The 26,916-nt window shown below is 52.9% G+C and overlaps 8 protein-coding genes across 8 annotated transcripts; 4 read left to right on the top strand and 4 right to left on the bottom strand.

Moving 5' to 3' along the window:
* Positions 1-191: 191 nt before the first annotated feature.
* Positions 192-2,745, bottom strand: ACET3X_007825 (uncharacterized protein; the record flags this gene model as incomplete). Its single annotated transcript, XM_069454014.1, has 2 exons — positions 192-366; positions 452-2,745. The coding sequence occupies 2 exons, from the start codon at positions 2,743-2,745 to the stop codon at positions 192-194; spliced, it is 2,469 nt and encodes an 822-aa protein (XP_069304988.1).
* A 337-nt stretch (positions 2,746-3,082) lies between these two features.
* On the top strand, positions 3,083-3,800 carry ACET3X_007826 (mitochondrial 37S ribosomal protein bS18m; the record flags this gene model as incomplete). The annotated part of the gene is made up of 2 exons (XM_069454015.1): positions 3,083-3,170; positions 3,250-3,800. 2 exons carry the CDS (start codon positions 3,083-3,085, stop codon positions 3,798-3,800), a joined length of 639 nt encoding a protein of 212 aa, XP_069304989.1.
* Positions 3,801-4,115: 315 nt separating this feature from the next.
* On the bottom strand, positions 4,116-5,638 carry ACET3X_007827 (uncharacterized protein; the record flags this gene model as incomplete). Its single annotated transcript, XM_069454016.1, has 2 exons — positions 4,116-5,437; positions 5,488-5,638. 2 exons carry the CDS (start codon positions 5,636-5,638, stop codon positions 4,116-4,118), a joined length of 1,473 nt encoding a protein of 490 aa, XP_069304990.1.
* A 521-nt stretch (positions 5,639-6,159) lies between these two features.
* On the top strand, positions 6,160-6,666 carry ACET3X_007828 (uncharacterized protein; the record flags this gene model as incomplete). The annotated part of the gene is made up of 1 exon (XM_069454017.1): positions 6,160-6,666. One exon carries the CDS (start codon positions 6,160-6,162, stop codon positions 6,664-6,666), a length of 507 nt encoding a protein of 168 aa, XP_069304991.1.
* Positions 6,667-9,820: 3,154 nt separating this feature from the next.
* ACET3X_007829 (uncharacterized protein) lies at positions 9,821-12,166 on the bottom strand (the record flags this gene model as incomplete). Its single annotated transcript, XM_069454018.1, has 3 exons — positions 9,821-11,369; positions 11,415-11,942; positions 11,994-12,166. The coding sequence occupies 3 exons, from the start codon at positions 12,164-12,166 to the stop codon at positions 9,821-9,823; spliced, it is 2,250 nt and encodes a 749-aa protein (XP_069304992.1).
* Positions 12,167-13,259: 1,093 nt separating this feature from the next.
* Positions 13,260-19,695, top strand: ACET3X_007830 (uncharacterized protein). The gene is made up of 4 exons (XM_069454020.1): positions 13,260-14,063; positions 14,116-16,133; positions 16,258-18,084; positions 18,133-19,695. The coding sequence occupies exons 3-4, from the start codon at positions 17,765-17,767 to the stop codon at positions 19,523-19,525; spliced, it is 1,713 nt and encodes a 570-aa protein (XP_069304993.1). The 5' UTR covers positions 13,260-14,063; positions 14,116-16,133; positions 16,258-17,764; the 3' UTR covers positions 19,526-19,695.
* A 570-nt stretch (positions 19,696-20,265) lies between these two features.
* On the bottom strand, positions 20,266-22,085 carry ACET3X_007831 (uncharacterized protein). The gene is made up of 3 exons (XM_069454021.1): positions 21,831-22,085; positions 20,476-21,769; positions 20,266-20,427 (listed from the first exon to the last, which is right to left on the bottom strand). Exons 1-2 carry the CDS (start codon positions 21,989-21,991, stop codon positions 20,503-20,505), a joined length of 1,428 nt encoding a protein of 475 aa, XP_069304994.1. The 5' UTR covers positions 21,992-22,085; the 3' UTR covers positions 20,266-20,427; positions 20,476-20,502.
* A 1,195-nt stretch (positions 22,086-23,280) lies between these two features.
* On the top strand, positions 23,281-24,747 carry ACET3X_007832 (uncharacterized protein). The gene is made up of 2 exons (XM_069454022.1): positions 23,281-23,734; positions 23,786-24,747. The coding sequence occupies exons 1-2, from the start codon at positions 23,428-23,430 to the stop codon at positions 24,463-24,465; spliced, it is 987 nt and encodes a 328-aa protein (XP_069304995.1). The 5' UTR covers positions 23,281-23,427; the 3' UTR covers positions 24,466-24,747.
* The last annotated feature ends 2,169 nt before the right edge of the window (positions 24,748-26,916 follow it).

A 26,916-nucleotide genomic window follows, 5' to 3' on the forward strand; every position in this document is an offset into this window, starting at 1 on the left:
AGGAAAAGCGAATACGTGACAGCCAATGGACGTAGTAGTACCGCTCATAGTTCGTGGTGTCGCAACAGGGTGACAGTCTGTGAATGTACCCGCCACAGGGGAACTGCAAACAGCGAGTGACGTAAAGAGGGAAGCATCGGGGATGAGAGAAACGTTTGTCGTCCACCCCTACATCTCGCCTTTGCCCCCTTCTACGGATCAAGATCCCGATTGATATTGTACTGCCGATACCCAAACCCGTCCATGGTGACCCAATGGCCCAAAGCCTCCATCTCAGCCCACACCTCAGGATACCTCTTCTTGATCCACTCTTCTACCCTGCTCTGCCTCTCGATATTCGCTGTGCAATTGAACCAGCTACCCAGACTAAATTTCCCTATTAGTATGTATCACCAAGCCACCAACCAGCGCAGTTGGGAAAACAAAGGGGAGGAGAAGGGGAATAACTCACATATCCAAATCCGGCCTCCACCCCCAATCCTCCTCGACGCTCTCGACCAATTGCAACGCCTCATCATGATTATGATTCCGCGCAATAGCACACATGTACGCCGTCCAAATCCCCTTGTCAATCTCGACATCCTGATCCTTCAACCTCTTCCAAATACTCTTCGCATGCTCAGTTCCAGCATGCGTCCCTTCGGTCGCTCTAAACGCAATCGCAAGACTGTTGTATGACGGCCCCTCTCGCGACTCGCAAATCTCTCGCCAAAAGCCCAGTGCTTTGCGATTCTCACCCGTCGCAGCATACGCTAGCATGAGGGCATTGCGCAGCTTCGTATCCATTTCGACATTGAGATCGAGTTTGAGTTGGTTGTGTGCGAGTTCGAGTGACTCTGCGTCCTGGCAGCGTGCGAAGCCGGTAAAGGCTGCAACGTAGACGTCGCGAGTTGCCGTGTGTGTCGGGGACACGTGGTTGCGCATGTGGAAGAAGACGTGGCATGCCATGTCGGAGCGGTTCCGAGCGAAGAACTCGTTCATGATGGGTATGCGGACTTCTCGGGGTGTTTCGGGGAAGACGTTGCGTAGGATTTGGTAGCCATCCCAGGCATCTGCCGTGCTAGTTTCGCCGTCGTGGATGAAGACGCAAAGCGCGTCCTGAATGGTCGTCCGCTGTTCGGGAGAGTACTGGTGTGCGTGCACTTGTAAGAGATCCATGGCGTCATGGATTTCCCCTCTTCGGAGATGAAGAAGGGTGAGCGCCGCTACTGTTTCTGGGGCGAAGTTGGCTTTGCGTTCGTGGAGATCGTCGACCATGGCCATCAGCTCGTCGAAGTGGTGTTGTTTTGATACGCAGAGGACGCGGATTAGCTCGTTGATGACTGCGACACTGCGCTCATCTCCAGAAAAGAAGCCTTGTAGATTAAAGTAGGCAGCCCTAGCACCATCGAGGTCTCCAACGGAGATGCGATATTGCATCTGCATCATGTAGGTAGTCTCGTCGGGGTGGATCCCACGCTTCTCTCCTAGGACAATGTAGCGCTCCGCCATGTACGGATCTTGTTTTGACATGCAATGCTCTACCAAGGCGTTGATAGTCGCAGTGTCTGGCCGTATCACGGGGATTTTCGGGTCCTTGCGCCGTGCTTCGTCATTCCGGCGTGCTAGAACATCCATCATGCGTGCGATTTCGTCTGGGCCCTTGCCAATGGCGACGGACCAGAGAAAGATGGCGTCCCATGATCCTTTGGATGGCATGTCATCTTTGAGCATGGTCGCGATTACCTGCTGACCAAAAGCCAGATCGCCCTCTGCAGCACAAGCCTTGAGCAGTGCAGAGCTCGTGCTCCCCGACGGCTGCGTAGGCTCTTGGTTGAGTTTGGTGTAGACAGGCTGGGCATACCAGAACTTGGCCTTGTCCAGGTCTTTGCGCTCAGCGTAGAATGACACGAGTTTGTTTTGTGTAGGTTTGTTCAAGGGAATCGAGGCTTCCATGTAAGCATCAACCGTCTTGGATACCTCGTTCGCATCGCCCTCGCGGATGACTCCTCCAATTATGGTTTGCCAGGCAGCTAGTATGGTTTGGCGTGTCCGGGAACTTGCAGTTGCGTCGTACTTGAATGCATGCACCGCCATGTCTCTCGCTTCGGTAGCCGCGCCGAACAAGGACAGCACTTGGATCTGCTTCCACTTGGTGTACATGTCGAACGGGATGCCCATGTATTCCACCTCCTTCTTCTTCTTCTTCTTTTCCACCTCCCCCTTGACAGGCTGCTGCTCCACCGATTTGGACATTTCATCAACGACAAGCCGGCCGAACACGATGTGCGCGCTCCCCAGAACGTCCGGCCGCTTCGAGGTATCCAGCAGTTTCTCTATGATGTTCTCGAGATCCTGCCCATTCAACCATGGCTGTCCGTCTTCTCTTGGGTTCCCCAGCAGATACTGCAACGCTTGATACGCGCTCGCTACATGCCAGTCCTCGAAGGTGCCTTTTCTCTGCGCAAAGAAGTCTTTGATGGCATCCGCGACCTCGCTCGGTTTCGGCGGCCGGACTGCATTCGCCTGCGCATACGACACCTCGGCCATCTTGCTCAGGCCAGGCGGCGCCTCTGCAGGCTTCAGCTTCCGACGCTGTTTGAACAACTCTCCAAAAAAGGTCCGCCGCTGCGTGTGCGGGAGCGATCGGGCGCCGTGCTGCGTGATTACGCGGGGTCGAAGGGCTCGGTAGCGACATCCTCGGTACAGCAGAGGCTCGTTGGCGATGATGTTGCGGAAGACGACGCGGGTCAAATGTGACGGCATGGCGGCGAGGGTGGCCAAGAGTGCTGGACAAAAAGTGCAGTGACGTAGCTTTGGGTGCAATTGGCGCGCAGAGGGTGATTGTCTTTATACGGACAGGGTATCCATGGGGCGGAGACAGGCGCACAAACAATATGTACACGAAGACGACGAGACGGAAGCAGAGGGCGGGGGTGGAAGGTGCAGGTGAGGGGAGCATGCGCACTGCGGGAAGCTCTTCTCTGCTGTGAAATCATATGGCGCTAACAAAGAGACGACCAAACCTCCGACCACCGAGGCCGCTCCGCATCGCATCCCGAAAAGTCACGACAACGACAGCGGCAACACATCACCTGCCACCATGTCGACGATGCGCCTGCCACTCCGGCCTCTGCCCTCTGCAGGCCGGACCTGCATGCGCTACTTTTCCTCGGGCCCCAAGAAGCAAGGTGCGCCGACAGCCATGCCAATTCCACACACACACACACACACACACACACACACACATGAATCTAACACCACCCACAGAAGACGTCCTCGACATCCTGCGAACCTCGACCGCCGCCCGCCACCCCTCCAACACGGGCGCCGCGTTCCCCTCAGCCACGCCCTCGTCCCAATCCCCTTCCACCCCCCCATTCCCGTCCCTCTTGTCGCAGTTCGCCCGCGGCGCCGGCCTCGACAGCACAACGCCCACGCGCGAGATGCTCGAGTCCGAACGCATAGCCCAGTACCAGCGCCAGATCTACCGCAAGTGGCAGCCGGGCGACGTGTACGCGCCGCACGATCTCAGCGGGGCCGAGCAGAAGAAGTGGAAGTACGGGCGCAAGAAGCCGCAGCAGGATGCTTTTGACGTGCTGGGCATCAACCCTGTGTTGGAGTACAAGAACTTTACCATGATGTCCGAGTACATGACGGAAATGGGCAGGATAAAGCATTCAAACGATACAGGCTTGCGGCCAAAGAACCAGAGGAAGATTGCAAAGGCGATACGGAGGGCCGTGGGCTTGGGACTCATGCCCAGTGTGCATAGGCATCCATTGGTGTTGAAGAAGAGTTCGCCAACCAGATTCTTGTAAGAGCAGGGTGGGTGTACAATAGACAAGAAATCTCATGTGTGTTTATGGCAGCATAGCAGCATATCATTCATCTGCGGTGTGATACCATGCGCGTTACCAGGAACATGGTTTTTTAAGCTCAAGTCGACAATGTGCGCCAGAGACGAGGGAGACGTCTACCCACACGTCCCAATTGACATACTTCATCCAATGATCATCGCGATACAACAGGCCTCCACCAGGATACTCAAAACCAGCTTTACATACTCGTGAACCTTCAGTAATAGTCTTCATCTTCGGTAAAGAATAATTCCTCTACACCTACTAATCTATCCATTACCTCGTCTGCGTCTCCCCCTGCTTCTCAATCCACATCTGAATCATCTTCTGCTGCGCACTCACAATCTCCATGGCATGGTCATCATCATACAAATCATACCACCCAGGACTCTCATGCGGCGGATCGCCCGCCCACACCATCCCAAACTCATTCGCACGTTGCGTCTCCGGCCTCCAGATACCGCCATACGCCCACGGCGAAGTGCCAATATACGCACCGCCATTACGGAACTCATCCATGGCAGTCCCAATGATGGTAGTAAAGTACGCATCTTTATGCGTCGTCGGTGCCGAAGACAGATACGGATATTCCTTATCCTCATTCACCCAGTTATCCCGCGCCATGCCGAATTCCTCCAAGAAAACAGGTTTCCCAATGTCCTGTGCCCACTGACTCGAGTTCTTGACAAAGTCGCGCGCAAAGTCTTGTGCGGCCACGAGATTGGCGTCCGTGGCGTTGTACATGTCGTATACGCCCCAGTTCTGCACCCAGCAGTGCGTTGTCGCGTAGTCGACGGTGGACAAGTTGTTCACGCGCTTGAAATAGTATTCGCCTTGCTTGCCTTCGAGACCCACGCTGATGAGCTGTTTGGGGCCCAGAGACCGGATGTAGGATGAAATACGGTCGACCCAGGGGAACAGCAGGTCGTCTGGGTTTGGCTCGAGGAAGATGTTGTAGGGGCCTGTGTACCCCACTTCATCGCTTGGTTGCGGTTCGTTGGCGAGCTGCCACGTCATGATGGTTGGATCTTCAGTATACAAACGCCCGGTAATGGTGTTGCGTCGGCTCATGACGGTTTTGATGTGGTCCTTGTACCACGTTTCGGCTTGCGTGTTGTTGTAGATCAAGTTGGCGAAGCGCGTAAAGTTGCTGTAAGGAGCCGCGTCCACGCCTTCTTCCGTGTAGTTTCCCCATCCCGTCCCTGGTGTTTCTCGCTGCGGTGGTGCGGTCAGGTTCCAGGACTCTGGGTAGGGGATCGCCGTGTTGTTGTTGGCCCATGAGACGTATTGGGCAAAGCCGCCGCTCCACTGCCATTCGTTGTTCAAGGTCATGGTAGCGCGCATGCCGCGTTTTGACATCTCAGCCAGGCAGATGTCGAGGCCCGTGAAGACGTCTTCGTTATATTGACCCGGTGCGGACATAAGTGGGGGGTTCATTCTAAAAGGCTGGGGGGTTGGAGCGCCTTCTGATGCGGCCATGATACGCAGGTGGTTGATGCCTTTGGCTGCCATTTGATCGAGCTCTGTGACTAGGCGCGAGTAGTTGCCGCCTGCAGATGGACCTGCGGCGAGATTCATACACGCCCAGTAGTTGATACCTTGACAGTGGTCAGCAGCCGGCTTCGAGAGACATCAAGATAGTTCTTACCAGTGAGGTAGTATAATCCATCGCTGTTATACAATCTCAACCCATCCACATAGACAAAGTCATCGTCTGGGATCGCACTGTCGTTACTTCCTCTGGGAAGCACAGAGCCCGCGGCCAGCGAGGCGAACAACACTTGCAGAGCTGCTTTCATCCCGACAACCCAAAGATGCTAAGAATGTGGCTTGGAGACAAGCATGCAACGAAGGATCACATCGAAGCTTATATACCCATCCGCGTACCCCGAAGCTGCGGTCTGACTAAGTGACTCCCCGTGAATATCGCCTGCTGTTGACATCATGTGCGGACGAAGAACGCCCGGACGATGCGACCTTCTCCATCAGAGTGGAGATCATCGCTGTCTGCTGGAACGAGTTTTGCAGGTGAGTTCTTCCGGAAACATGTAGACGTACGTAGTGAAGGTAGGGATCCTGCTTCCGGTGCGTGCATTTCCGTTGTAGTCTCGGAGTGTGGGTCTCCGTGGTGACTTGGGGATAGTGTAATGGAGAAGGTGGATGCGGCTGGGGTGGCAGTTGCCAAGCTCCGAGTGCCGATGCGAACATGTCAGGAAATGGTCCGTGCACGTACGCGTTTCCGTCGCGCAGCAAGGCAAGCTTCTTTCATCGCGATCTCGGTCACGTCCCAGCTCAATAGGCACACCGCAAGCCCGCCAACATGGACATGGACGACGAGGAAAACGACGAGATAGCGGCAGCGATGGGGTTTGCCTCGTTTGGCGGTACCAAGAAACGAAAATTCGACCACTCGCCAAAAGCCAAGCCCGATGCGAATGATGCGAGCGGTGCCAACTCAACTGCACTGGGCGTCAGGACAAAGAAGGTGGCAAGTGCACAAGACATCCAAAGTGAAGAATCGCAAGCCCAAGGCAATGCGCCGGGTAGACAAAAGAAGAATCAAACGGCAGATGCAGGTCTTGCCAGCTTCCTTGCCCGTGGCCAAAGTCTCCCTGAACATGCGCTTCCGACTTCAAGTGCTCAAGCTCCGACAGCTTCAGTCGATCAATCTGCTACGGAAATGATGTCGTTTGGTGGTCCTTCAATCTCGAGGGCAGAGTTGAATGCGCTGCGCAATGGTGTTAGGATGGACAACGGAGATACAGCGTACTTCCTGCCCAGCTTCGTTGAAGACCCTTGGGCGAAACTAAGAAAAGGAGGAAGTTGATGAGTGAGCGTCTTATTCATCTTCATGAGTAGCGTTGTGTACTGACTACTACGAGGTAGGCGGATAGAAACTGGAATGAATGGTTGTTAAATCACCTCGCTTCTTACCCAATCCGTGTTTGACATGTTGTACGCTCCTACATCGGCGCCTTGTACGATCTAGCGGCGCCAGCAGGTATCGATTGCATGAACGACAGCGTCTAGGAGTTGATATTCGCTTCAATAACGATTATCCACCCGCATGAATACGGCCACATGGAGCAGTATATTGGAGTTTCCAGCAAACTTAGCGTAAGGCGTGGTTGACATGTGCGCTATCCCTTCTTTCGTTAGCGTTGACTTGATGAGAACCAACCTTCCCACCCCGCAAACTTTCCCCTCATCTATGTAAAGTACAAAGACTCGACAACATGGATAACGCAGCAGACCTAGATACCTTCTTCGCCTTTCAGGACGTCCAATTCGGCTCAGATCTGACTCTTGACGATGGCGCTTTCTCTGGTTTGTCCGAAGCACTGGCAGCTTCAAACGCTGCACCCTCTCAGTATAACGAAGACTGGATGATGGATTCTCTGCATTTGGATCTATCGAACAACTCCACTGCATCTTCGTCGCCCTTTCCCACGCCCAGCGCTTCAATCTCCAGACCTAAACTTGGCAGCCGCTTCTCCAGAGAAGTCATCCGTACACTCAAAGACTGGCTTTCTGTTCACCAAAAGCACCCTTACCCCACCGAGAGTGAGATGCTGGCCCTTCAGGAGCGCACGGGATTAAACAAGGCGCAGCTCACGAATTGGTTTGCGAATGCCCGTCGACGTGGCAAAGTGCAGAGCGTTCGCCCGAATTCGCCGCAAGTAAAGAACTCACCCACCTCTCCCATCGACATCATTCCGAGACCTGGCACGCCTGCTGTCAAAATGGCCTCAAATCACAAGGATCCGATGCAGCGCTGGGTAGAATCGCCACCTGAACATGAACCTGCGGCTGTTGGCGATATTGCTCGTGCGATGGCTTCTACCTCACGTGAGTCATTTTGTCAACCTTATAGCCACTGCTCGTTGGTCGTTCTAGTGAACTGCTCTACTAATTTCGTTTAGAAGAAGATGCAGGAGGATTTGCATATCATCAGCCATGGGAATCACCATATGCCATGTCTTCGGCAAGCAGTGCAAGAACTTCCCAATCGAGTGAATTCTCAGGCCATTGCTCATCGGGGTCGCAAAACTCTCTGAAGATGCGTCGCGCTCCACGCAAGAAGAGGGTTGCCCGGCGCCGGCGTCTTAAAACGGAGATCACTGTACCTATCAGCATGCCGTACCAATGCACCTTCTGCACGGAGGTTTTCAAAACCAAGTACGACTGGCAGCGTCACGAAAAGTCGCTTCATTTACCGCTTGAAAGGTGGATCTGTGCGCTTCAGGGCCCTCGTACTACCAAGGAGTCGCTCGGAGAGCAGTGCTGTGTCTTCTGCGCTGAGGTTCGACCGGAAGACGCACATATTGAGACGCACCACTACTCGGCATGTCAGGAAAGAAGTTTACAGGAGCGCACATTCCACCGGAAAGACCACCTTGTCCAGCACCTCCGCTTGGTGCATGGCGTCGAGTTTTCGGATTGGTCCATGACCCGCTGGATGCTGCCTATACCTGATGTCAGGTCAAGATGTGGATTTTGTGGCATCACAATGACTACATGGTCGGAAAGAACCGATCACCTTGGTGATCACTTCAAGTCGGGTGTGACAATGGCCAGTTGGCAAGGTGACTGGGGATTCGACGTGTCTGTTGTACCATTAGTCGAGACCGCTATTCCTCCTGGTATAATAACCGACTGCTCTTTGAAGATTATCAAACTGACGTCACTCTAGATCTCATTGATTGGGAACGAGGAACCCTCATTCCTATGAAAGGGAGCGATCCGTCCTGGGGTACTCCGCCAAACGCATACGAGCTACTCAAAGTGGAGACTGAATTCTTCATCCAACGCTATTTCGACAAGCACGGCCATCTCCCAGATAACGATACTATGCAGCTGGAAGCTTGTCGCATCATCTTCGCAGCCGAGACTACTTCCGTTATGCCAGACCGTCTCGACGAGGTTTCATGGCTTCGCGACCTAATAATGTCCTCTCCAGAGTTGACCGAACGCGCAAGGTTCCAGCCCGTTCGATCATCCCGTGAGAGTAGGCATTTTCCACTACGGATAAATGCAAAGGACCACCTTTTCGAACACTGTCCTTTGGAGGCGCAACTTCGAGACTTTGTTACTCAACGTACAGCAGCAGGTGAAAGTCTTGACGACGCACAACTATACAATGAAGCATGCCAGATTGTTCGACGCATGGAACAAGAATCTAGCACACCATCCGATGTGTTTGCTAACTGGCTTGTCAAGGGAATTTATTCCGGTACAAATTGGATCTCGCCGTTCAAGCAACGCGCGGCTGTATACGATACCATCTCCACCGATTTCCTAATAGACAGCGGCTCGAATCCGATGCCAGACCTCTCCTGGCCCAGCTCGCCTTACAAAGGACCATCAATATCCGCTCTCGGCTCCGCGAGTCCATCCAAACAGACCCACGACTTCTTCACCTCGCTTCCCGCTTTCCCAGAAGACCCTCCCATGGTGCCTGAATCGATTACTGCTACGCAGGTAGATATGTACGGTCGCTTGCGATCTTTGCTACCCGATGACACAAACTTTTACCGCATCTTCGACAGCGACATGAGGCGGTGGGCAGCATCGACGCTCTCTCCCAAGAACCCAAACTGCCATGTTCCGAGCGATGAGGAGATACAGCACCAGGCGAGGTGGATCATGTATGATGGAGATGATCCCTGGAATCAGACGCCGGCGGATTTTCCAAATTGGTTGTCGAGGTTTAAGAGGGAGGTTGGGATTGAAAGTGGTACTGAGGCAGCAGTGAATTCGGGGGAATCGGTGTTGTAGTAGATGAACGCTTCCAATCACAGCCGAGCTATTTTCTTCATGACTTTCGCTTTTCGCCGTTCGCCTTAACACTGTAGCATATTCTCGTGCACATCCACTCGGAACCAGCGCCAGTTCTCAGACGTCGTGTCGTCGCAACATACATTGATCACTCTACGTCAACGTCTCAGAGATTCGACACAGTGGGAACTTCCCTTGCTTTGCTATATTGTGCTCGGAGTCAATGGTGGCCAGTTTTCCAGAGATTCTGCAAGCTCCATATGACCATTGATTCTAGCAGTCTCGACGACAGTCGGACCAAACTCGCGGTAGTCACCTACACACTCTTCAATGATTGGAATGTTGGCCGGACTGCTGACGTCTTCAACGCGCGCACCGTTTTGGAGGAGAAATTCGAGTAGTTTGGCATGATTCCAGGCGGCAGCTACATGCAGCGTGAAAGGTGTGATAACAGCGCCTTTCTCAACCAGGTATTCGACGCTATCGATAGTCGATTGGTTGTACTGCTGAGCTGTCATGTGACACGCTGCTTCAAGACTGGTATACCCCTCCTCTTGCGCACGTGGTTCGTTGACATCCGCGCCATGCTCTGTGACGAGAAAGCTCATTATACGAACACTTTCTTCATCTTGCACTCTGCACCTTGAAGCGGCTGCTTGAAGCGCACTCCGACCACGTCTTTCCGGGCCAGGATGATGAACGTTGGAGCCCAGACGTACGAGTTCCGTGACTAGATCGAGGCTGTGGTATTGTGCAGCCCTCTGTAATGCAGTAGGGCCAGAGGCCTCAGAGCCAAGTAGATCGAATCGAGCTCCGTAGGTAACCAGTAGGTTTAACATATCGATGGACTCTACTGAATATAGAGGGACGAGGCCATTAGCGCAAGAATTGACATCTAGGCCCTGTTCGAGAAGGCGGCGTGTGACGTCAAGCCGGTCCCATCCTATAGCCTTTTCCAAAGCAAACAAGCCAGCAGACCCTCGTGTGTTTGCTCCATTCTCAATAAGAAAATCGAGCATCTTGAGATTGCCCAACTGCGCTGCAGCTGACAACGCGGTATGCCCAAGCTCCTCGCTGCCTGGTTGATTGATGTCTGCGCCCAGATCGAGAAGTTTCTTGACAATACCAAAATGGTGTGCCCAAACGGCAGAGGCCAGAGCGCTTTGTCCACCGAAAGAACCGACATCTTCATTAACTTCAGCACCATTTTCCAATAACAGATCTACGATTCTTTCGTTTCCACATTCGCATGCTGCTTGTAGTGCTGTTCTGCCGTAACCGTCGCCGCGGGTAGCGTTAACATCTGCACCCTTAGATATTAGTAGCTTGACAATAGCTTCTTGGTTCCTACTCTCTGGAGAATCGGTTCCAATAGAGCAGGCTTGTTGCAAGGCCGTCCAACCTTGAAAGCTCCTTGTGTTTGGATCGGTATCGGTTTTCAGCAGTATTTGGCGGACCCAGTGAAGGTCCCCTTGACCAATAGCTTGTATCAAGGGAAGTCTTGAATTGCTAAAGTGGTTGGCACAATATTGGATAGGGACGAGGTACTCAGCAATTTCGTGGACACGTCGGATGTATCCGGTCTCCATATTAACGTTAGTTGACTCCACAGGTCCGTAATCGATGGGCTGCGCAGCATTGGCTTTTGGACGCGGAAAGGGATCGTCTGGCCAATCTTGAAGCTTGGCCAACCTCGGCATCGGTCCAGAAAGCTCTCGTACAGACTTCTTGAAGCTCATGTCACAATTCTCGCTATGTGGGTTAGCTAAAGTCTGACACTCTAAAGTGGCGACTCACCATTTTCTGAATCTCTGACCAGGAGTTGCAAAGCCGCATCTTGGACAGGTCTCAAGGCTTTGAATGGAAGCGACTAAGGAGGCTCTTGGGGCATGAACAGTCTTTACACGCAGGATGTTCATCAACAGCTTAGCTCCGGGTTGAACAGCATCTGGAGGAGAATGATCTTCTCTCGTCTGAGGCGTATTAGTGCGACCATCGAGAATTGTGAGCTGTTTTTGCCTGTCAACGAGCTCAAAGCTGCCATTCATGACTTCCTTCAACCCGGGATGATCAGAGAACATGATGCTCATGGTATCTTTCAACGTTTGTCTTGTACGACAAAGCATAATTGGTAGAACTATTGATCTGCCCAATACGTCCTCAATTTGAACGTGCGAAGAGATGACGTCGCCTTCCCATGGATAGCCAAGCGTCTTGGGCATCATTCTTTGCGTGGTATTGACCGTATCGAATATTGCTGCCACTGTGAATGAGATTTGATCGACTTGTCCTCGGAACTCTTCCTTGAAATTAGTTTCAGTTTGACTACACGTCCAAAAGTCAGCGTCTATACTACGATGTCAGAGGATCTCTCACATGTTGATTGCGAGGAGGTAACGATCAAAGGCCTCCATGTGTGTGCTTAATCTTCGCTCCAAACGTTGGCTGTCCTCTGAGCTGTAAAGAGACCACTTGAGCTTCCGAAATGCAACTTGCGCTTTAGCACCACGGCCATTCAGCAAGCTTTGAGTGTACTTCCGAGAGTCCATCTACATGTTTGGTGAGTTTTGTCGAGAATTCGATTGAACCGGCTTCAGTACGACGGGTTACATACAGCGAATTCGTTCAGCAGCTTGCGGCAGCACCCAGCATGATATAGAATACCATTCATGAAAGCTTGATCTACCCGCGAAGACGTCGCGACGGGTAAAGTCGATATGAAGTTACTGATAAGATTGAGAGACGTCCTCAGGGAATCGAGGAGCTCTACCAAGGTACGGTATTCCTCAGAAGCGCCCCTGCAGTCACTCAGAGCCTTTGCGATTTCGTGGGCCAGCTTTCCTACGGCGATGAGATCGCCCACCGAAAATCCGAATCCTACAGCCATGATGCAGTGCTGAATTACTGCTGCCCACGCGTTTGCTGGTTGTTGGTGCACGCGAGGCTGAGATGCGTTGTTGTCTGCGGGGCAGAGATATGCTGTTGTACACTGGATGGAGATCCGTTTCTGTTCTCGAGGCTGTGCTAGAGTATGTTTCGAGGATTGCGCAAAGTGCTTGTGACTTTCACGCGTAGAGAGAGATCCGTATCCGTGCAAAAGGAGACGGATCGCTGTTGCAGTTCTTGATTCCAGACATTGTGTTAGACCCGGTTGGAGAGGAGTGGCGCAGTCAGTCATGCACATGGCGCTTACTCCGGCCTCCTCGTATGCTACCCAACCTATGTGCCGCTGATGTGGCGTTCGTTGCGGCTGGCCATGGCAGTATGGTCCATTGCTCACCAGGCCACGACAGCTATTTGTGGCTGTGAATGCGGATTCAGCTGGAGTTAGTGGCTCTCTTTCTCAGTTTTGTAGATGCATGTCTAGAGGCGTGTGATTAGTTTCGACATGCTCTCCAGGTGTGTGAGTGGCACCAGTCACGACTAGGGTCAGTTAACAGAGACGTGTCAAGACGTGCCGCGCTGCATGTAGAGTAAGGGCGCGACGGGTGCGTGTGTCTGTGCACGGCAACAATCCTATCTTGGTGCGGGGCAGGAGCGTCCCCGCACGTGTACATTCTAGCCTCATGTGACAAGTCCTAAGTTTTTGCCTCCTATAAAAGCACGGTACCGCTTTCGCTACTTTGTTGACAGCAGCTTTGCTCCTGGTAAAGCGGCTATGGGTTTCACGAATGCGCAAGGCGGAAGAGTTGAGAGCATAGTGGGGTCGTTGCTGCACGCTAATCTGATCGGTGAACCATGGAAAAGCACAGGAACACAACACGGAGAGGACGTACAGGTATTTCCGTTTATCAATTGGGGCTGGGCGGCTTTCCGGTGAGCGCTGCCCTCTTTTCGCAGATTAGGCGTACCAGTTCTACGCGTTAGCCCAATGCTGTGCGCCACTCCCTCTCCTTTCTGCCGCTGGCGCAGGCATATCTATGTAGGTCCAATCTTTGTCACACCCTGAGTCCTTCTTTGCACTATTCATTCAATTACTTGGTCATTTCGATTGCGATTTCTGGGAGCATAAAAATGAGCAGTATATACGAAGCAGTACCATTGGATCGAAACTTTGCTAGCACGAATATTCGAGTCATTGAAAACTTGGCCCGGGATGCAGAAGGGCAGATATCTTGCAAACTTCGCACAATACATCTCGAAGAGGAGTTCGCCGGATGGAGGAAATCTGAACCGATAAAGAGGAGATCTGGATTGGGTAATAAAAGACTCGAATGGATTAAGCCCGGACGGGAAAGCCAAAGACTGGAAAGCTACCGAGCTTTGTCATATGCATGGGGGTCATCAGACGCGAGAAAGTCAATTTTGATAGATGGCAAGCCCCTCGAAGTGCGGCAAAACCTCTGGCACTTCCTCAACGAGGCGTGTGCGCGCAGAATCGCTGCACAGAACTACCGCACGCACCAAACTGTCGGATCTTCCTTATCGCGTGATGCTTCTAGTAAGGTAGAACAGGACTTTCTCTGGATCGACGCTATATGCATTGACCAATCGCAAGTGGAGGAACGAAATCATCAAGTCGCAATAATGGGGAAGATATATTCGCAGGCGCGGGAAGTTCTGGTTTGGCTCGGTCAGTCAACCCCACTGGTTGCCGGACTCCTCCACAACATGTACGGCCTAAAAGTCGATGAATATCACAGACTGGTGTGGGACACAGAAATTGATTTGCATGAGAGGAGACATCTGCAACACGGCCTGGAAGACCTATGCAAAATGGAGTATTGGGAGCGACTCTGGGTCGTACAGGAATACCTACTGGCAAAACGTGTGAATATATGGTGTGGCGCAGATTCAGTCGATCCAGAGAAGATAAAGTGGTTGGTCTATGTGGAATTCAAGACTGCTCATCTTGCAGAGAGTTGCGCCATGGAACTCTTGCAGGGGAGAAAAGTGCGAAACGCGCATGCTGAACAACTTTCACTCAAACGACATCTCGATGACTTTGGTGTACGAATGAAGTGCACTGATGTGCGAGATCGCATATACGGACTGCTCGCGCTAATCAACGAGAAAGAGCGTGAACAACTCCAAATTCGACCAAATTATGCGCTTTGTTCCAAGACGCTGTTTTTCCAACTCTACATTGCATTACGCAAATCACGACTTTACAGTCCCAATGAGCTTGCGGATTATGTCGAAACACTACGTCTAGCCCTAGACTTAACCTCTGAGGATGTAGCGACGGAGACTGCTGGTCTTTGAGCCATACATGAATCATATATGGTCATTGGCTATGGTGTCGATGGTGATTCGGTAATATTGAGTCGCACACTTTCGTCTATGGGTCATAGCCGTACCATGGATGGGATGAGGTGTACCATGGTATTGCTTCGCGATGCCTTCATGAGTCAGAGGTGATGTAGCGACGGAGATGGAGGTAGGCTCGGCGTCGTTTTTGTCACTACCGTACGGCGTAGGAGGGGTACTAAGCTAGAGTGTCTTGAGAATGTTCTGAAGTAGAGAATGAGGCGCTCGGCGATACACAACTCGCCTGATTGCACGTCGGTTACCAAACCAACGCATCCATCATGTCCTCACCGTCAATTAGCAATGCTTTGCAGGTTCTCGGTAGCATGTTCCTGCATGCTCCCCATCAACGGCTATCAAAAAACTTGATTGATTAGCCTACCAGTGTCTCGTTCCGTGATGTCAGTATCCACAGGTAGGAACTGTACATGCACGCTGACCCATCTTACGAGCTCGGCCTGCCCGGGTCCAGAATAAGTACGCATCGTTGTCAGTCGACGGATTGTGCGTCGAGCACGGCAGCTGAGCGAACTTCAGTGTATTGGCGCCGTCGAAGAAGATGGTTCCTTCCAAATTTGCATCTGATGCCTCTGTAAGATGCGATCCAACGGACAGGATGCGCGTTGACTGGAGGCACGCCGGTATCTCCGTTCTGATGTTTAGCGGCGCTTGGCGATAACTAATTCGCATTACCCCAGAAGCCTCCTTCTCCACACCCCCAACCCGCTTCGTCGATGAAGAAGGGCCAACACACTTTTCACCAAAGCAGTGTCCGAAAAAAAAACATATACACAACATTTAAGAGAGCTCAAAAGTGGGCCTCCGCCTTGACACCAATCCTTCTTGAATGAAACCCGCTGTCACAGCTCAAAGGCGACATTCACAGGACCATCGCACCTCACGGAGGCGGCCAGGACTTTCCCTAATACAGCATGCTATCCGACAAGCGGGGAGCCTCCGCGCACCGAACGACTCAAGCAAAACGTAAAAGAAGGCTCGAAGGAGTCGGTAATTTGAGCAATGGAAACGGCAGTCGGCTCGTTCATCACGGGACCACATCATTCATTGGTGGATCGGCACCTCTCTGGAGTCGAGACATCTCCACAGCCGGAGGAAAGGCGTCCGAAGCAATTTGTATAAGAGGTCTCGCTCCCCACGGGGTGGCAGGTCTGTTTGGCTTCTCCAAAACGTCGGCAACATGTCGGTAGCAAAACTGAGAGATGGTGCTCTCTGGATTTGGTGCGCTGAGTCTAATGGTTGACGCGGGTATGTGTGTCTATTTCTCTTGTCTCGACATGCTGGTTTTGTTCGATGCGACCAGCACCCCATACACACATGACCCATGGGGTACCTCTATACTATAACACGGAGTTAAAGCTAACCATTGCAGAGGTATCTGGAGACTCCATCAAAAGTCTCTCCACATGCGCACCACAACTGTCATCCCATATACTGCCGTTCCCATCTACCGGTACCGCCTCGGTCTTCCGAACATCATCCGGTTTCACAATCTGGGCAAAGCATCGTGATCTGGAAAACGTCACAAGTCACATTGCTCATCTCACGACGCTCTCACTATGATCCACCAGGACCCTCTTTTCTCAAAAACTTCACGGCTCTTGGCTCAGGATTTTCACGCTTTGTCGCGCGTAGCGGGCCGCTAGCGCTGCAACCTCGGAGTCGGAGATGAGGTTTTTCGGCCAAGACCGGCGTTTCCGGGCAAACCTGCCAAGTTGCTACCATGGACACCGTCGAGGAATGCCAATGGATTCGCCCGCAAGGAAAGACCCCATTGAGATACATGTCGACACATGACGTCGTTAGCGATGAATTGCCGCGCTCCGCGAATTTTTTTTGGAGAGGTCCTGCAAGAATGGCCACCCCCATCTTTCGAATGCAGAAGTTCAGGCGTACCAATCACCAGAAACCAGGAACGAAATGTGCAGCACTGGCCGGAGAATAACTTTATCGCGCCGGCTTCCACCCAATGACGCCGCTCAGGACTCAAAGACCGGACTCAACGCCCCAAGCGACTTGAGGCTCTGCGGCATCTAGTGAGAAATGTCGTGTCCGTGCGTACACCTCTTGCATTTGTTGGGTGACATGAAGCACTTGTCAGCCTCGTCTGCACTATAGACGCGTCTATGCCCTTGCATAAGGAACATCCTGGGTAACCCCAAAGGCTCTGATAGGCCAGCTAGGTGAAGTTCAGCATTGGATACTTCGGATCGTGCAGCCCGCCGATACTTGCGCATATCACCAACATGGCCATATATGGTGGCCATGCGAGGGTGAATGATTGCTACCGTCATTCCTGGAGATGCCTGGACAAGATCACGCACTATACTCCACACGAATGAACTTACAGTTGCCCAGGACTGGAAACGTCGTGTACTTGCAATAGCTGCGGTGGGCCGATCATCGTCACACTATTGCAGTCTGTGCTTCTCGGCGTATCCAACTATTTCCGATACTGCACGAGTTTGAAGAAAATTCACGACCGGCAGCTGTCCGGCTTGAACGTACTCGTGACAGGCTGCCCCATTGCCAGCTCCAGCTCCACGGTGCGATGTCATCATACCCTCGTTGCCAGGGCGCTCGTGCGAGCGTACCTTTTCGCCTCCATTCCTAGGGCGTTCTGGAAAATGTTAGTCGGATGGATATGCGGATGAAACTGACACTGGGGCTCCACTGTCAATAGACCCTACGAACCCGTCTCCGCATGCTTTCTGCTATTTATACGGTGCAGCCTTCTCCCCAAAGTCCACACTGGTCTCCTCTTCTCCAGCTTCTCTCCAGCTCAGTTTTCTGAGAAGTGTACCCCGCGCTGCAGACCGGCTCATTTTTGGCCGACACTTCTTACATTCCTATCAGTTCCTAATTTCGACGCGCCCAACATGACGGTATTGTCGCGTTTCTACAAGAAGAAGGCGGTTGAGGAGGAGGTACACGAGAAGGGCACGCCAAACACTGGTACGCCCATGCAGACACCTTCCAGGGGCAATTCTGCTGTGCAGGCCACGGACCTTGAGCCCAAGGGCCGCGTACCTGCCGTTGCCATCATCCTTGGTGCCGTTGCCAGTATTGGTGGCTTCATGTTCGGATATGAGTCTGGACAAATTTCTGGTTTCCTCGAAATGGATGACTTCAAGCAACGCTTCGGTGAGAATGCCGAGTTCTCCGCTGTCCGTTCTGGTGCTATTGTTGGTCTGCTAGCGTAAGTCATTCTCTCCAAACACAATGAGCGCGTCTAACAACCTATCAGCGTCGGTACTCTCTTTGGATGCTTGGGCTCAGCACCTCTGGCTGATACCTTCGGTCGTCGTCTCACCATCTCCGGTTCTGCCTTTTTCTACATTGCTGGTGTCATAATCGAAATCACCAGCAAGAATGTCTGGGTTCAATTCGCAATGGGTCGCTTCACTGCCGGTCTCGGTATCGGAGCCCTTTCCACCGTCGTCCCCATGTACCAATCTGAATCGATCCCCAAGCGCATCCGTGGCGCCACCGTCTCCTCGTACCAATTGTTCATCACACTCGGTATCTGGACTGCATACATGGTCAACTACGGTACATCAAAGGACTACACCAACAGTGCTCAATGGCGTATTCCCAACGGCCTCTCCGCACTTTGGGCCATCATCCTTGGCAGCACCATCCTGCTTCTGCCCGAGTCTCCCCGTTTCGCGTACCGCAAGGGCAAGGTCGATGAGGCGCGCGCCAACATGGCCCGTCTCAACGGTGTTGACCCCCACAGTGCTTTCATCGACGCCGAAATTGCCGAGATCCAGGAGAAGCTAGAGGCTGAGGCTGCTGGTGGTGAACACCCATGGCACGAGATCTTCACCGGTCCCCGCATGCTGTACCGCACCCTGCTCGGTATGGTCCTCCAGGCTGGTCAGCAGTTGACTGGTGCCAACTACTTCTTCTACTACGGAACAACCATTTTCTCTGCCACTGGTCTCGAGAACTCCTACGTCACTTCCATTATTCTTGGTACCGTCAACGTCGTCGCCACAATCTTTGGTCTCTGGATTGTTGAGAACGTCGGTCGCCGCAAGGCTATGATGGTCGGTGCTGCGTGGATGGCCATGTGTCTGTTCATCTACTCCTTCGTCGGCCAGTACAGTCTCTCCCGTGACGCGCCCCAGACCACCCCTGCAGCCGGAAACGTCATGATCGTCTTCACCTGCCTGTTCATTGCCGCATTCGCCACTACATGGGGTCCCCTCGTCTGGGCCATTGTCGGAGAGTTGTACCCCGCCCGTTACCGCGCCACCTGCATGGGTCTCGCTACCGCGTCCAACTGGCTCTTCAACTTCATCATCTCCTTCTGCTCCACTCTTATCAGCGACCAGATCCACTACTTGTACGGTCTTGTTTTCGCCGTCTCGCTTGTCATGCTCTTCTTCGTCGTCTACTTCTTCATGATTGAGACCAAGGGCCGTTCGCTCGAGGAGATTGACACCATGTACATGATCCACGTCAACCCCATCACTTCTGCCAAGTGGGACCCGTCGAGCCTGCAGAAGGACGGCCTTGTTGATACCGACAGGCTACACATGGGTACTGGCGGTCGCACATTCAGCAAGGCTGAGCAGGCTGGTACCCACGGTGGTATTTTGGAGCCGGCTGAGCGCAACGAGAACCAGGTCTAAATGGCTGGTTGTTCAGTGAATGAGGCTATGATGGAGAAAGAACCATTTCTACGTTTGGATATGGAATATAACGGCCTACACTTTATCAGTTGTAATTCAAAATGATTGTCCGTTCTATAGGACACTGCAAGGGTATGCTTATGTAGCACATGCTCAATACATTATCATCAAATTATTCGTCATTCTCTGCTATTAAGTGTGAGTGCTGTCTTGACTGGAAGGTGAACGCCAATATGTATCTGTCAGAGTTTTCACGCAGACTCTAAGTATAAATCTGCAATACAGCTTCCTCTGTGTACTTAGAGACCCTCACGATACCAATTTCCATCTCCCTGGAACACATTCGTTTCAGATGCACTACGAGTTTTTGATCCAACGTCGGAGTGGGTTGGGCAATGAATGGACAAGGGCTAGTCCCGTACCAGAGAATACCCAGTCCTGCTCGGGTACCTTGACATGTCCATGTTTTACATAATGCACTGCGCTAGCTTGGAAGATAGAATGGTGACCAATGGAAGATCCATCGAGGCAGGCGAGGTACAAGTAGAATATGATGCGGGGATATGAGACGAGGATTTGCCTCAGATCATCAACAAGCGCCAGCGCGTAGTCCTCATGGCGACTAAGAAATTGAATGCGATTGCGCATTTTGGATGCAATGTTACCGGCGGAGCAAGCATGTAGTAAAATAGCGAGATTGGGGAAGGTTCCAATCTATCTGTTTAGCAGATTATTCTAGTGGTCTTGTAGAGGTACTTTGAAGGTGAACACGTTTTATGTTCAACAGTCTTCGTATTGAATACACACTTTTACCGCAATACAAGATGACTGGGTGGTACGAAGGAGCTCTATTTCTATATCTGGGATTTGACTACGCTCAGCTGGACAGTGTGGTGACTTTCCTAGGTTCCTTGAGCACATAATGAGTCTTCTGGTAAGAATTGAATTACCTTTGCTTCGTATAGCGATCAAGTCGTCTACGCACTACCATTCCACAGCCCAATGCTGACAGATTTTCCAACACCAAGTAACGCGCTGACGCTCTCGTCACCACGGCGAACCGGGGCACTCGAGCAGGTAGCAACCTTACAAATCCTAATATAATCATTCGAGTCCGGGTCTGAAATGAAGCCATTGACATACTTCCACAAATTGCACGTGGAAGTCTTGTACGAAAAGGCCATACAGTTATCAATCTCGTCGCACTTTTGACGGCACGCATCGACCGAGATACCGGGAATGCTAGAGATGGCCTGGGAGCCCGAGGCCGGTGTCTCTCCGCAGCGGACAAAGTAGTCGTCTTGGCACTGCGCGCCGTAGCAAGGGCAGCTATTTGCGAGACCTGCGGTGAATTTGGGGCAGGTGGGGTAGGGAACACAAGACACGGTTGGTGCCGGGGGGACGCAGACGGTAGACGTGGATGTGCTGGTCATGCCGGTGGAGATGGGCACGGTAGATGTTGCCAATGTTGAGGGCGGGGCGGTGGTGGCTGCCATGGGGTTGGCCTCGCAATCACGGTTGTAGTATGTGAGGCCGGTGTTTGGCGAGGGGACAACATTGGTGCTGGTAATTGGTAGTCTGGCGAAGTAGCATGTGTCTGAGTAGATGATGTAGCTTCTGCATTGGCTATTGGCCTTGCAATCTGCTAAGCATGCATCTAGAGATGTGAATGGCTTGCCAGAAAAGACTTGGAGGTCAACGACGTCGTATCCCGCAACGCCACAGAACTCCTCAGCAGTTGGCGACGGGGAGGCCGTGGTAGAAGACGTAGAAGTGACGGCGATTTCGGAAGACGTGCTGGTCGTGCTGATAGTCGACTCGGTGGTCGAAGAGCTGGAAACTGGAGCTGCGCTAGAGCTAGAGCTGTCGAGGGAGCTGGAGCTGAGGGTGGAAGAACTGACAGCAGAGCTTGAAGAAACGGCATCGCATTTTCCAAACCCAGGCTGGCAACCCGTTCCACAGTAAGCACTTGAGCTTCCACAGTATGAGTACTGGGAGCAGCAGTCACCATACTTTCCACCGGAGCATGTCATTCCCGCCGGTGATGCTCCGTACAGGTTTCCGCAGCGAGCATTCGTCGTGACCTTGACTGCAGCAGAAGACGGGGCCACTGGCGAAACCACAGTGGTAGAAGAGGTGCTGCTGTGGCTGGATGATGTCGAAGTGCGCGCAGGGGTGGCAACGCTGTTGCAGGTACCAAACGGCGACTGACAACCAGTTCCGCAGTAGTCCTTGGTCTTGCCGCTACAGAAAAAGATCAGTAAACTGCTAGATGTACATGCAGGCTTTGTACTCAGTTACTTACCAGTAACCGTATTGAGAGCAGCAGTTACCCCATTTTGAGCCTGTGCAGCTCATGCCTCCGGGCAAGGCATTGTAGGCGTTTCCGCATCGCGCGTTTGTTGATACTTTGCCAGCGACAAGCGTTGCCGCTGCAGCAAAAGGGAGGAGAAGATCCCAACGCATCGCGAATGATATTAGGGATTAATATGTAAGTACTAAAGAGCGTGCTATTATCACAAACCAAAGAGCGAGGGAGCGACTGTTGGTGGGATGCTCGTAGAGAGTGAAACGAGATGAGGATTTGACAGAAGCTGGAGATGCTACAGCTATATACCTACTATTTTCTCGCGATGAAGTTACCGCTCTACAGCAATAGCACCGACGTGGCTTGCATACCCACATAGGCAGGCCACGAAGGCCTCGTCCAGACCGTCACCGAAGCCACAAACTCGTCCCTGGTATTCGCGCGCGAGCACGACAATGAGTCGAAGATCGTCTACATCAGGCTACGCGCAGGGCATGAAGCCTTGTAGGAGAAAGGGCATGTCAGCGGGAGATGAGCAAATGGCGCCACCGATGGATTATAGTCTGCCGCGTGTCGTGTGATTGGTGTAACCCCCTATAGGCACGTGTTGCCGCAAGCCACGCGCGCGCGCGAGGCTGATCACGACTAACCGAGTGGGATGATCTTCGGCCGCTCCGCAATATGGAGGCTTTTCAGGTACCAGAGTGAATAGTGGCATACCCAGAGTTTCGTGGGATGGCTTCGTAGGCGAGGAGTGTTGTTGGAGGCTGCTGCGGTTCGGGGGGCGGGCCGACTGAGGGTTCAACTGGACCACCGAGCTCCTACCGGTAGCGAAACAATCTTAGGGGATACCTTGAACTTCTGCAACGTCTGCGCTTTCTCTTCTCTCAACATGCTCCTGTCCTCTGCGCTATCGCGCAGAAGTGTGTGCCTTGGAGCTATTCGGGTACATGGTCGTCGTTTTGCGACCCTTGTTTGTTCACTTCACCAGCCCATCTGGCCTAGTATCTCAGCGCTACACGTGTCGAGAGAACACCCATCTCATCAGCCATGTCTTGTTGAAACCAGCGAGCTTGTTTGTTTGTTTGTGCACATGCTTCAGTCGTCTGCTCCAACTTTTCCATATTCAGCCCAGATCCATTATTGGATCGCTCTGTACCGACTTCTGCTTGCTGCAATGGACGCGTGCAGTCAACCCTACGGTGGATGAGTAAACAGGCTACCGTGCGGTAAGTCTTGCAACGACAAACACGATACGTCGACAGACTTGGCGCGTCGGTCCTCACATGATGGGCAAAAGTCAAGGGCAGGAGAAGGAGGTGCGCGGCTCTTCGGCGCCCATCAGCCTCGGCAAGTCGAACAGCCAGCCAACCAGCCGAATACCGACGTAGGCCCAGCTCTCCGGAGCACTGGAGCTTGCACATGCCACCCTCTCCCGCCCCGCTGAAGCATTTTGAGTCTTTGCAACCACTGTGGGCAGAGTCGCGTACGTGTCCACTTGCTTCGCAGAGCTTTTTTTTTGCTGTCTATACCACGCCGTGTTATAGGTACTGCCCCGGATCTACCGACGCGACCCCCACCACCGCTTTCCGCCATGTCAAACACGACCGACGCGGTGATTGAGAAGCTTCCCAGCACCGCAGAGCTCAAGGAAGATGTCAAGGCCGCATCCAAGTCGTCGCTGCAGTCGCTGCGGGCGCTGCTAGCTGGAGGCGTGGGTGGTGTGTTTGCCGTCGTCGTGGGCCACCCGTTTGATCTGGTCAAAGTGAGGATGCAGACGGCAGAGAAGGGCGTATACACTGGCGCCATGGACGTTGTGCGGAAAACCATCGCCAAGGAGGGGCTGGCCAGGGGGCTGTATGCCGGTGTTTCTGCGCCGCTTGTTGGTGTCACGCCCATGTGTGAGTAGCCTCGAGAAGCTGCGTATGGCAACATGAGCTGACACTCTCCAGTCGCCGTCTCCTTTTGGGGCTACGATCTCGGCAAGCAGCTCGTCTCCAGCGTCTCCAGAGTCCAAAACAACCAGTTCAGCGTCGCACAAATCTCCGCCGCCGGCTTCTTCAGCGCCATCCCCATGACCATCATCACCGCACCCTTTGAGCGCGTAAAAGTGCTGCTGCAAATCCAGGGACAGAAGACGCTAGCACCTGGCGAGAAGCCCCGGTACTCTGGTGGTATGGACGTGGTGAAGCAACTGTACAAAGAGGGCGGCATCAAGTCCGTATACCGTGGCTCTGCCATGACACTGGCCCGTGATGGCCCAGGATCAGCCCTCTACTTCGCCACGTACGAGTACTTCAAGCGTACCCTTACCCCCAAAGATCCAGTCACTGGACAGCCTGGATCGCTGAGCATGGGCGCAGTCATGGTGGCCGGCGGTGCTGCCGGCGTCGCCATGTGGATTCCAGTCTTCCCCGTTGACACCATCAAGTCGCGCTTGCAGAGTGCCGAGGGCAGACCGACAATCAGTGGAACCATCAAGGGCATTCACGCCAGTGGCGGCCTCAAGGCCTTCTTCCCCGGCATTGGACCTGCCATGGCGCGAGCAGTGCCTGCCAACGCAGCTACCTTTGCTGGCGTAGAGCTTGCGCAAAAAGCCATGACTAAGATGTTCGACCGCGACGGCGAGTAGGCGTCCTTGTGAGCCCTGCCGAAACAAATCATCTGGTCGAGGCAAAATCATTTGTGACGACCATCAAGGGCTTTTTCAAGCTCTCCGTGCGCTTCTCCACGGGTGACGCTTTTTCATCTCTTTTGTACTCCATGTCCAGTTCCATCTTATCTTGACCGAGCCAATCGACCATGTTGGTGGCATAGCATATGGCGTTGTTTTACGTTCCTACGCCCCTAGCGCTTATGTATAGAGTAGGTAAGGGGCTTCCTAGATGGCGTCTCCCTCGTCTGTCTTCTCGCCAATAGATACTATTTCTACACACACCTCACCGCAAGCCAACTTCTCTTTGATGATCCAGCAGAGTCGTTCCAAGGGTGGCCATGTGGTCGGCCCTAGCAAGGGATAGAGGTGGGGGGTGGCGGAATGCGGATGCAACCGCAGCTCTCTTCGCTTCTCTTCGTCCGAAACATCTATACTTCTCCTTCGGCGCTCGTCTAGCGTGTGGGGTCGGCAACATATCGGGCATGACTCTGCAATTGTTGGCGCGTGCTTTCTTTGTTTCCCATGGTTCAATTCTCCGATGTATATCGCCACCACCCCACGTCAATCTGCCTTGACTACTTCTTTGTTCCAGCGATTTGTTTCCCGTATTCGTGAGATGTGTGTTTCAGAAATACGTTCGATACGCGTGTCGGTCTTGCTGAGAAGATTGACGGGATATCCTGCTGATGCGCGGACGGAGAATGGCTAATATTGTCCTCCGACGGCCTGATCACGGTAGTGGAAGATTGGGATAAGAGAATGAACGACGCCCAACCCTCGTTGGCCTTGACACCAATTGGACTGAGGTTCGATCCACTTAGACAGCATCCCGTGAACCCGGTTCATCCTGTTGTTTTCTCTGGCCCTGGGCTGGATGCTGCATCGACGACGACTATTTTTCTCAGCCACCCGTTTGAAAGGCTGAGTCCTACACTGGCATCGAGTCCAAGGATCGTGGAGGCTGATTGCACAAGACGTGCATCTGTCTATCTGGACGTTGGAGAAATCAATACCATGCACAGCAGGTTAATACCCGGTGCTGATTTCTTCGACGATGGCTCATCCGAGTCTGATTCTGGAGCCAACGCAGCCTTACTCGCGAGAACGTATACGGAGACATCAGGACCTGATCATCGCGGCCGACCACACGACATGAGCAACGACGAGAGACACGTACCGCGGGGTCGAAGCAGACACCGTAGCGCCGCTACCGCGCTCTCTAACGTGACGAGCTTACCAGTCAATAGCGAAGACTACAGCGTCGTCAATGAGGCACACGCTGCGGGATTGGTCGTAATCGAAGATGGAAACACACCAAGCCACGCCCGGAAGATGTCTTTGACGCGTCTAAACAAGGATAATGTACGGTTGGTGGATGGCAGATCCACCAGATCGAGTATCGATTCACCCCGGCATTCCATCTTCAACGGCTGCCACAACAGCTCGCTCCCCGGCTCTCCCTCATATCCCTCGACTGCTCTCGCTGCTATGTTTTCAACAGGCGCAATTCCTGGAGAAAGGTCATGCAAGAATGGCGAGGATACACTTGCGCCTTTGCCCCAGAGTCCAAGGCTCCGGAACGGTGGGCATCACCGGAGGAGTGCGTCGGACAGTAATAGTAGTTCTGATAGTCTACTTGCGGATTCCGTCATCAACGCGCATGTGCATACCATGCGTGCGTTGGAAGCACTGAGTGCAGAGCGGAGTAATGAGCATGTAGAGAGGAGTATAGCGAAGGAGAAGGAGACGGAGACGGTGGTTGCTGGCCGTAGCTACCTGAACTCGGGTACTACAACTAGTTGGCCCAAATCTACCACCTCGTTGTCGGAGAATCGACGGGTGAGACTGAGTCCTCTTTCAACGGGCACAGCGACACCAGAGCGAGGGGGAAGGAGAGATGAAGGGGACAGCATTGCTGCTAACATGTCTCTGGCATCCCCGTACATGGATGCTACTACAACGAACCCTTTTGCTACGCCTTTACCGGAAAATAGCCCCCGGCTTGCCGAACCTAGGTACGACGCCAACTATACCGGCACCCCTTTCCCCAATTTCTCGCTCTCTGCCTCCAATCCCAGCACAAGGAGCATGGACCATTATGCTAGGCTGGACTCTGCGTGTACCGATGTTTTCCCCGAAGAGATTCCAAGTTACCTGCCCAATAAGCCAGAGAATGCGTACACTGCGAGAAAGGGTAAACATGTACTTGGTCTTTTGGGCAATGGAAGTGAAGAGAGTTTGGATTTGAGGAGCCGGAGGGAGAGGAATGAGAGTGCACAGGGTTTGATACGAAGCCATGCCGAGCCAAGCCATGGAAAATCGAGAAAGGATAGTGCGAAGCAGGACACGAGCGGTCTAGTCATCTGGGTTGGGGCAAAGAAGTGGACGTGGGGGATGCGTAAGGAGACGGAGAGAGCGAGAGGAAGC

This window comes from Alternaria dauci, chromosome 7 (assembly GCF_042100115.1).
Source record: "Alternaria dauci strain A2016 chromosome 7, whole genome shotgun sequence".
NCBI lineage: Eukaryota > Fungi > Ascomycota > Dothideomycetes > Pleosporales > Pleosporaceae > Alternaria > Alternaria dauci.

What these genes read in the sequence shown, in the direction of transcription:
- ACET3X_007830 (XM_069454020.1), top strand. Translation starts at nt 17,765, where the DNA reads ATGACGGTATTGTCGCGTTTCTACAAGAAGAAGGCGGTTGAGGAGGAG. An exon ending in GCTATTGTTGGTCTGCTAGC is followed by an intron (nt 18,085 to 18,132) that starts GTAAGTCATTCT and finishes ACAACCTATCAG; the next exon opens with CGTCGGTACTCTCTTTGGAT.
- ACET3X_007831 (XM_069454021.1), bottom strand. Translation starts at nt 21,991, where the DNA reads ATGCGTTGGGATCTTCTCCTCCCTTTTGCTGCAGCGGCAACGCTTGTC. An exon ending in TGCTCTCAATACGGTTACTG is followed by an intron (nt 21,770 to 21,830) that starts GTAAGTAACTGA and finishes CTTTTTCTGTAG; the next exon opens with CGGCAAGACCAAGGACTACT.
- ACET3X_007832 (XM_069454022.1), top strand. Translation starts at nt 23,428, where the DNA reads ATGTCAAACACGACCGACGCGGTGATTGAGAAGCTTCCCAGCACCGCA. An exon ending in TGTTGGTGTCACGCCCATGT is followed by an intron (nt 23,735 to 23,785) that starts GTGAGTAGCCTC and finishes GACACTCTCCAG; the next exon opens with TCGCCGTCTCCTTTTGGGGC.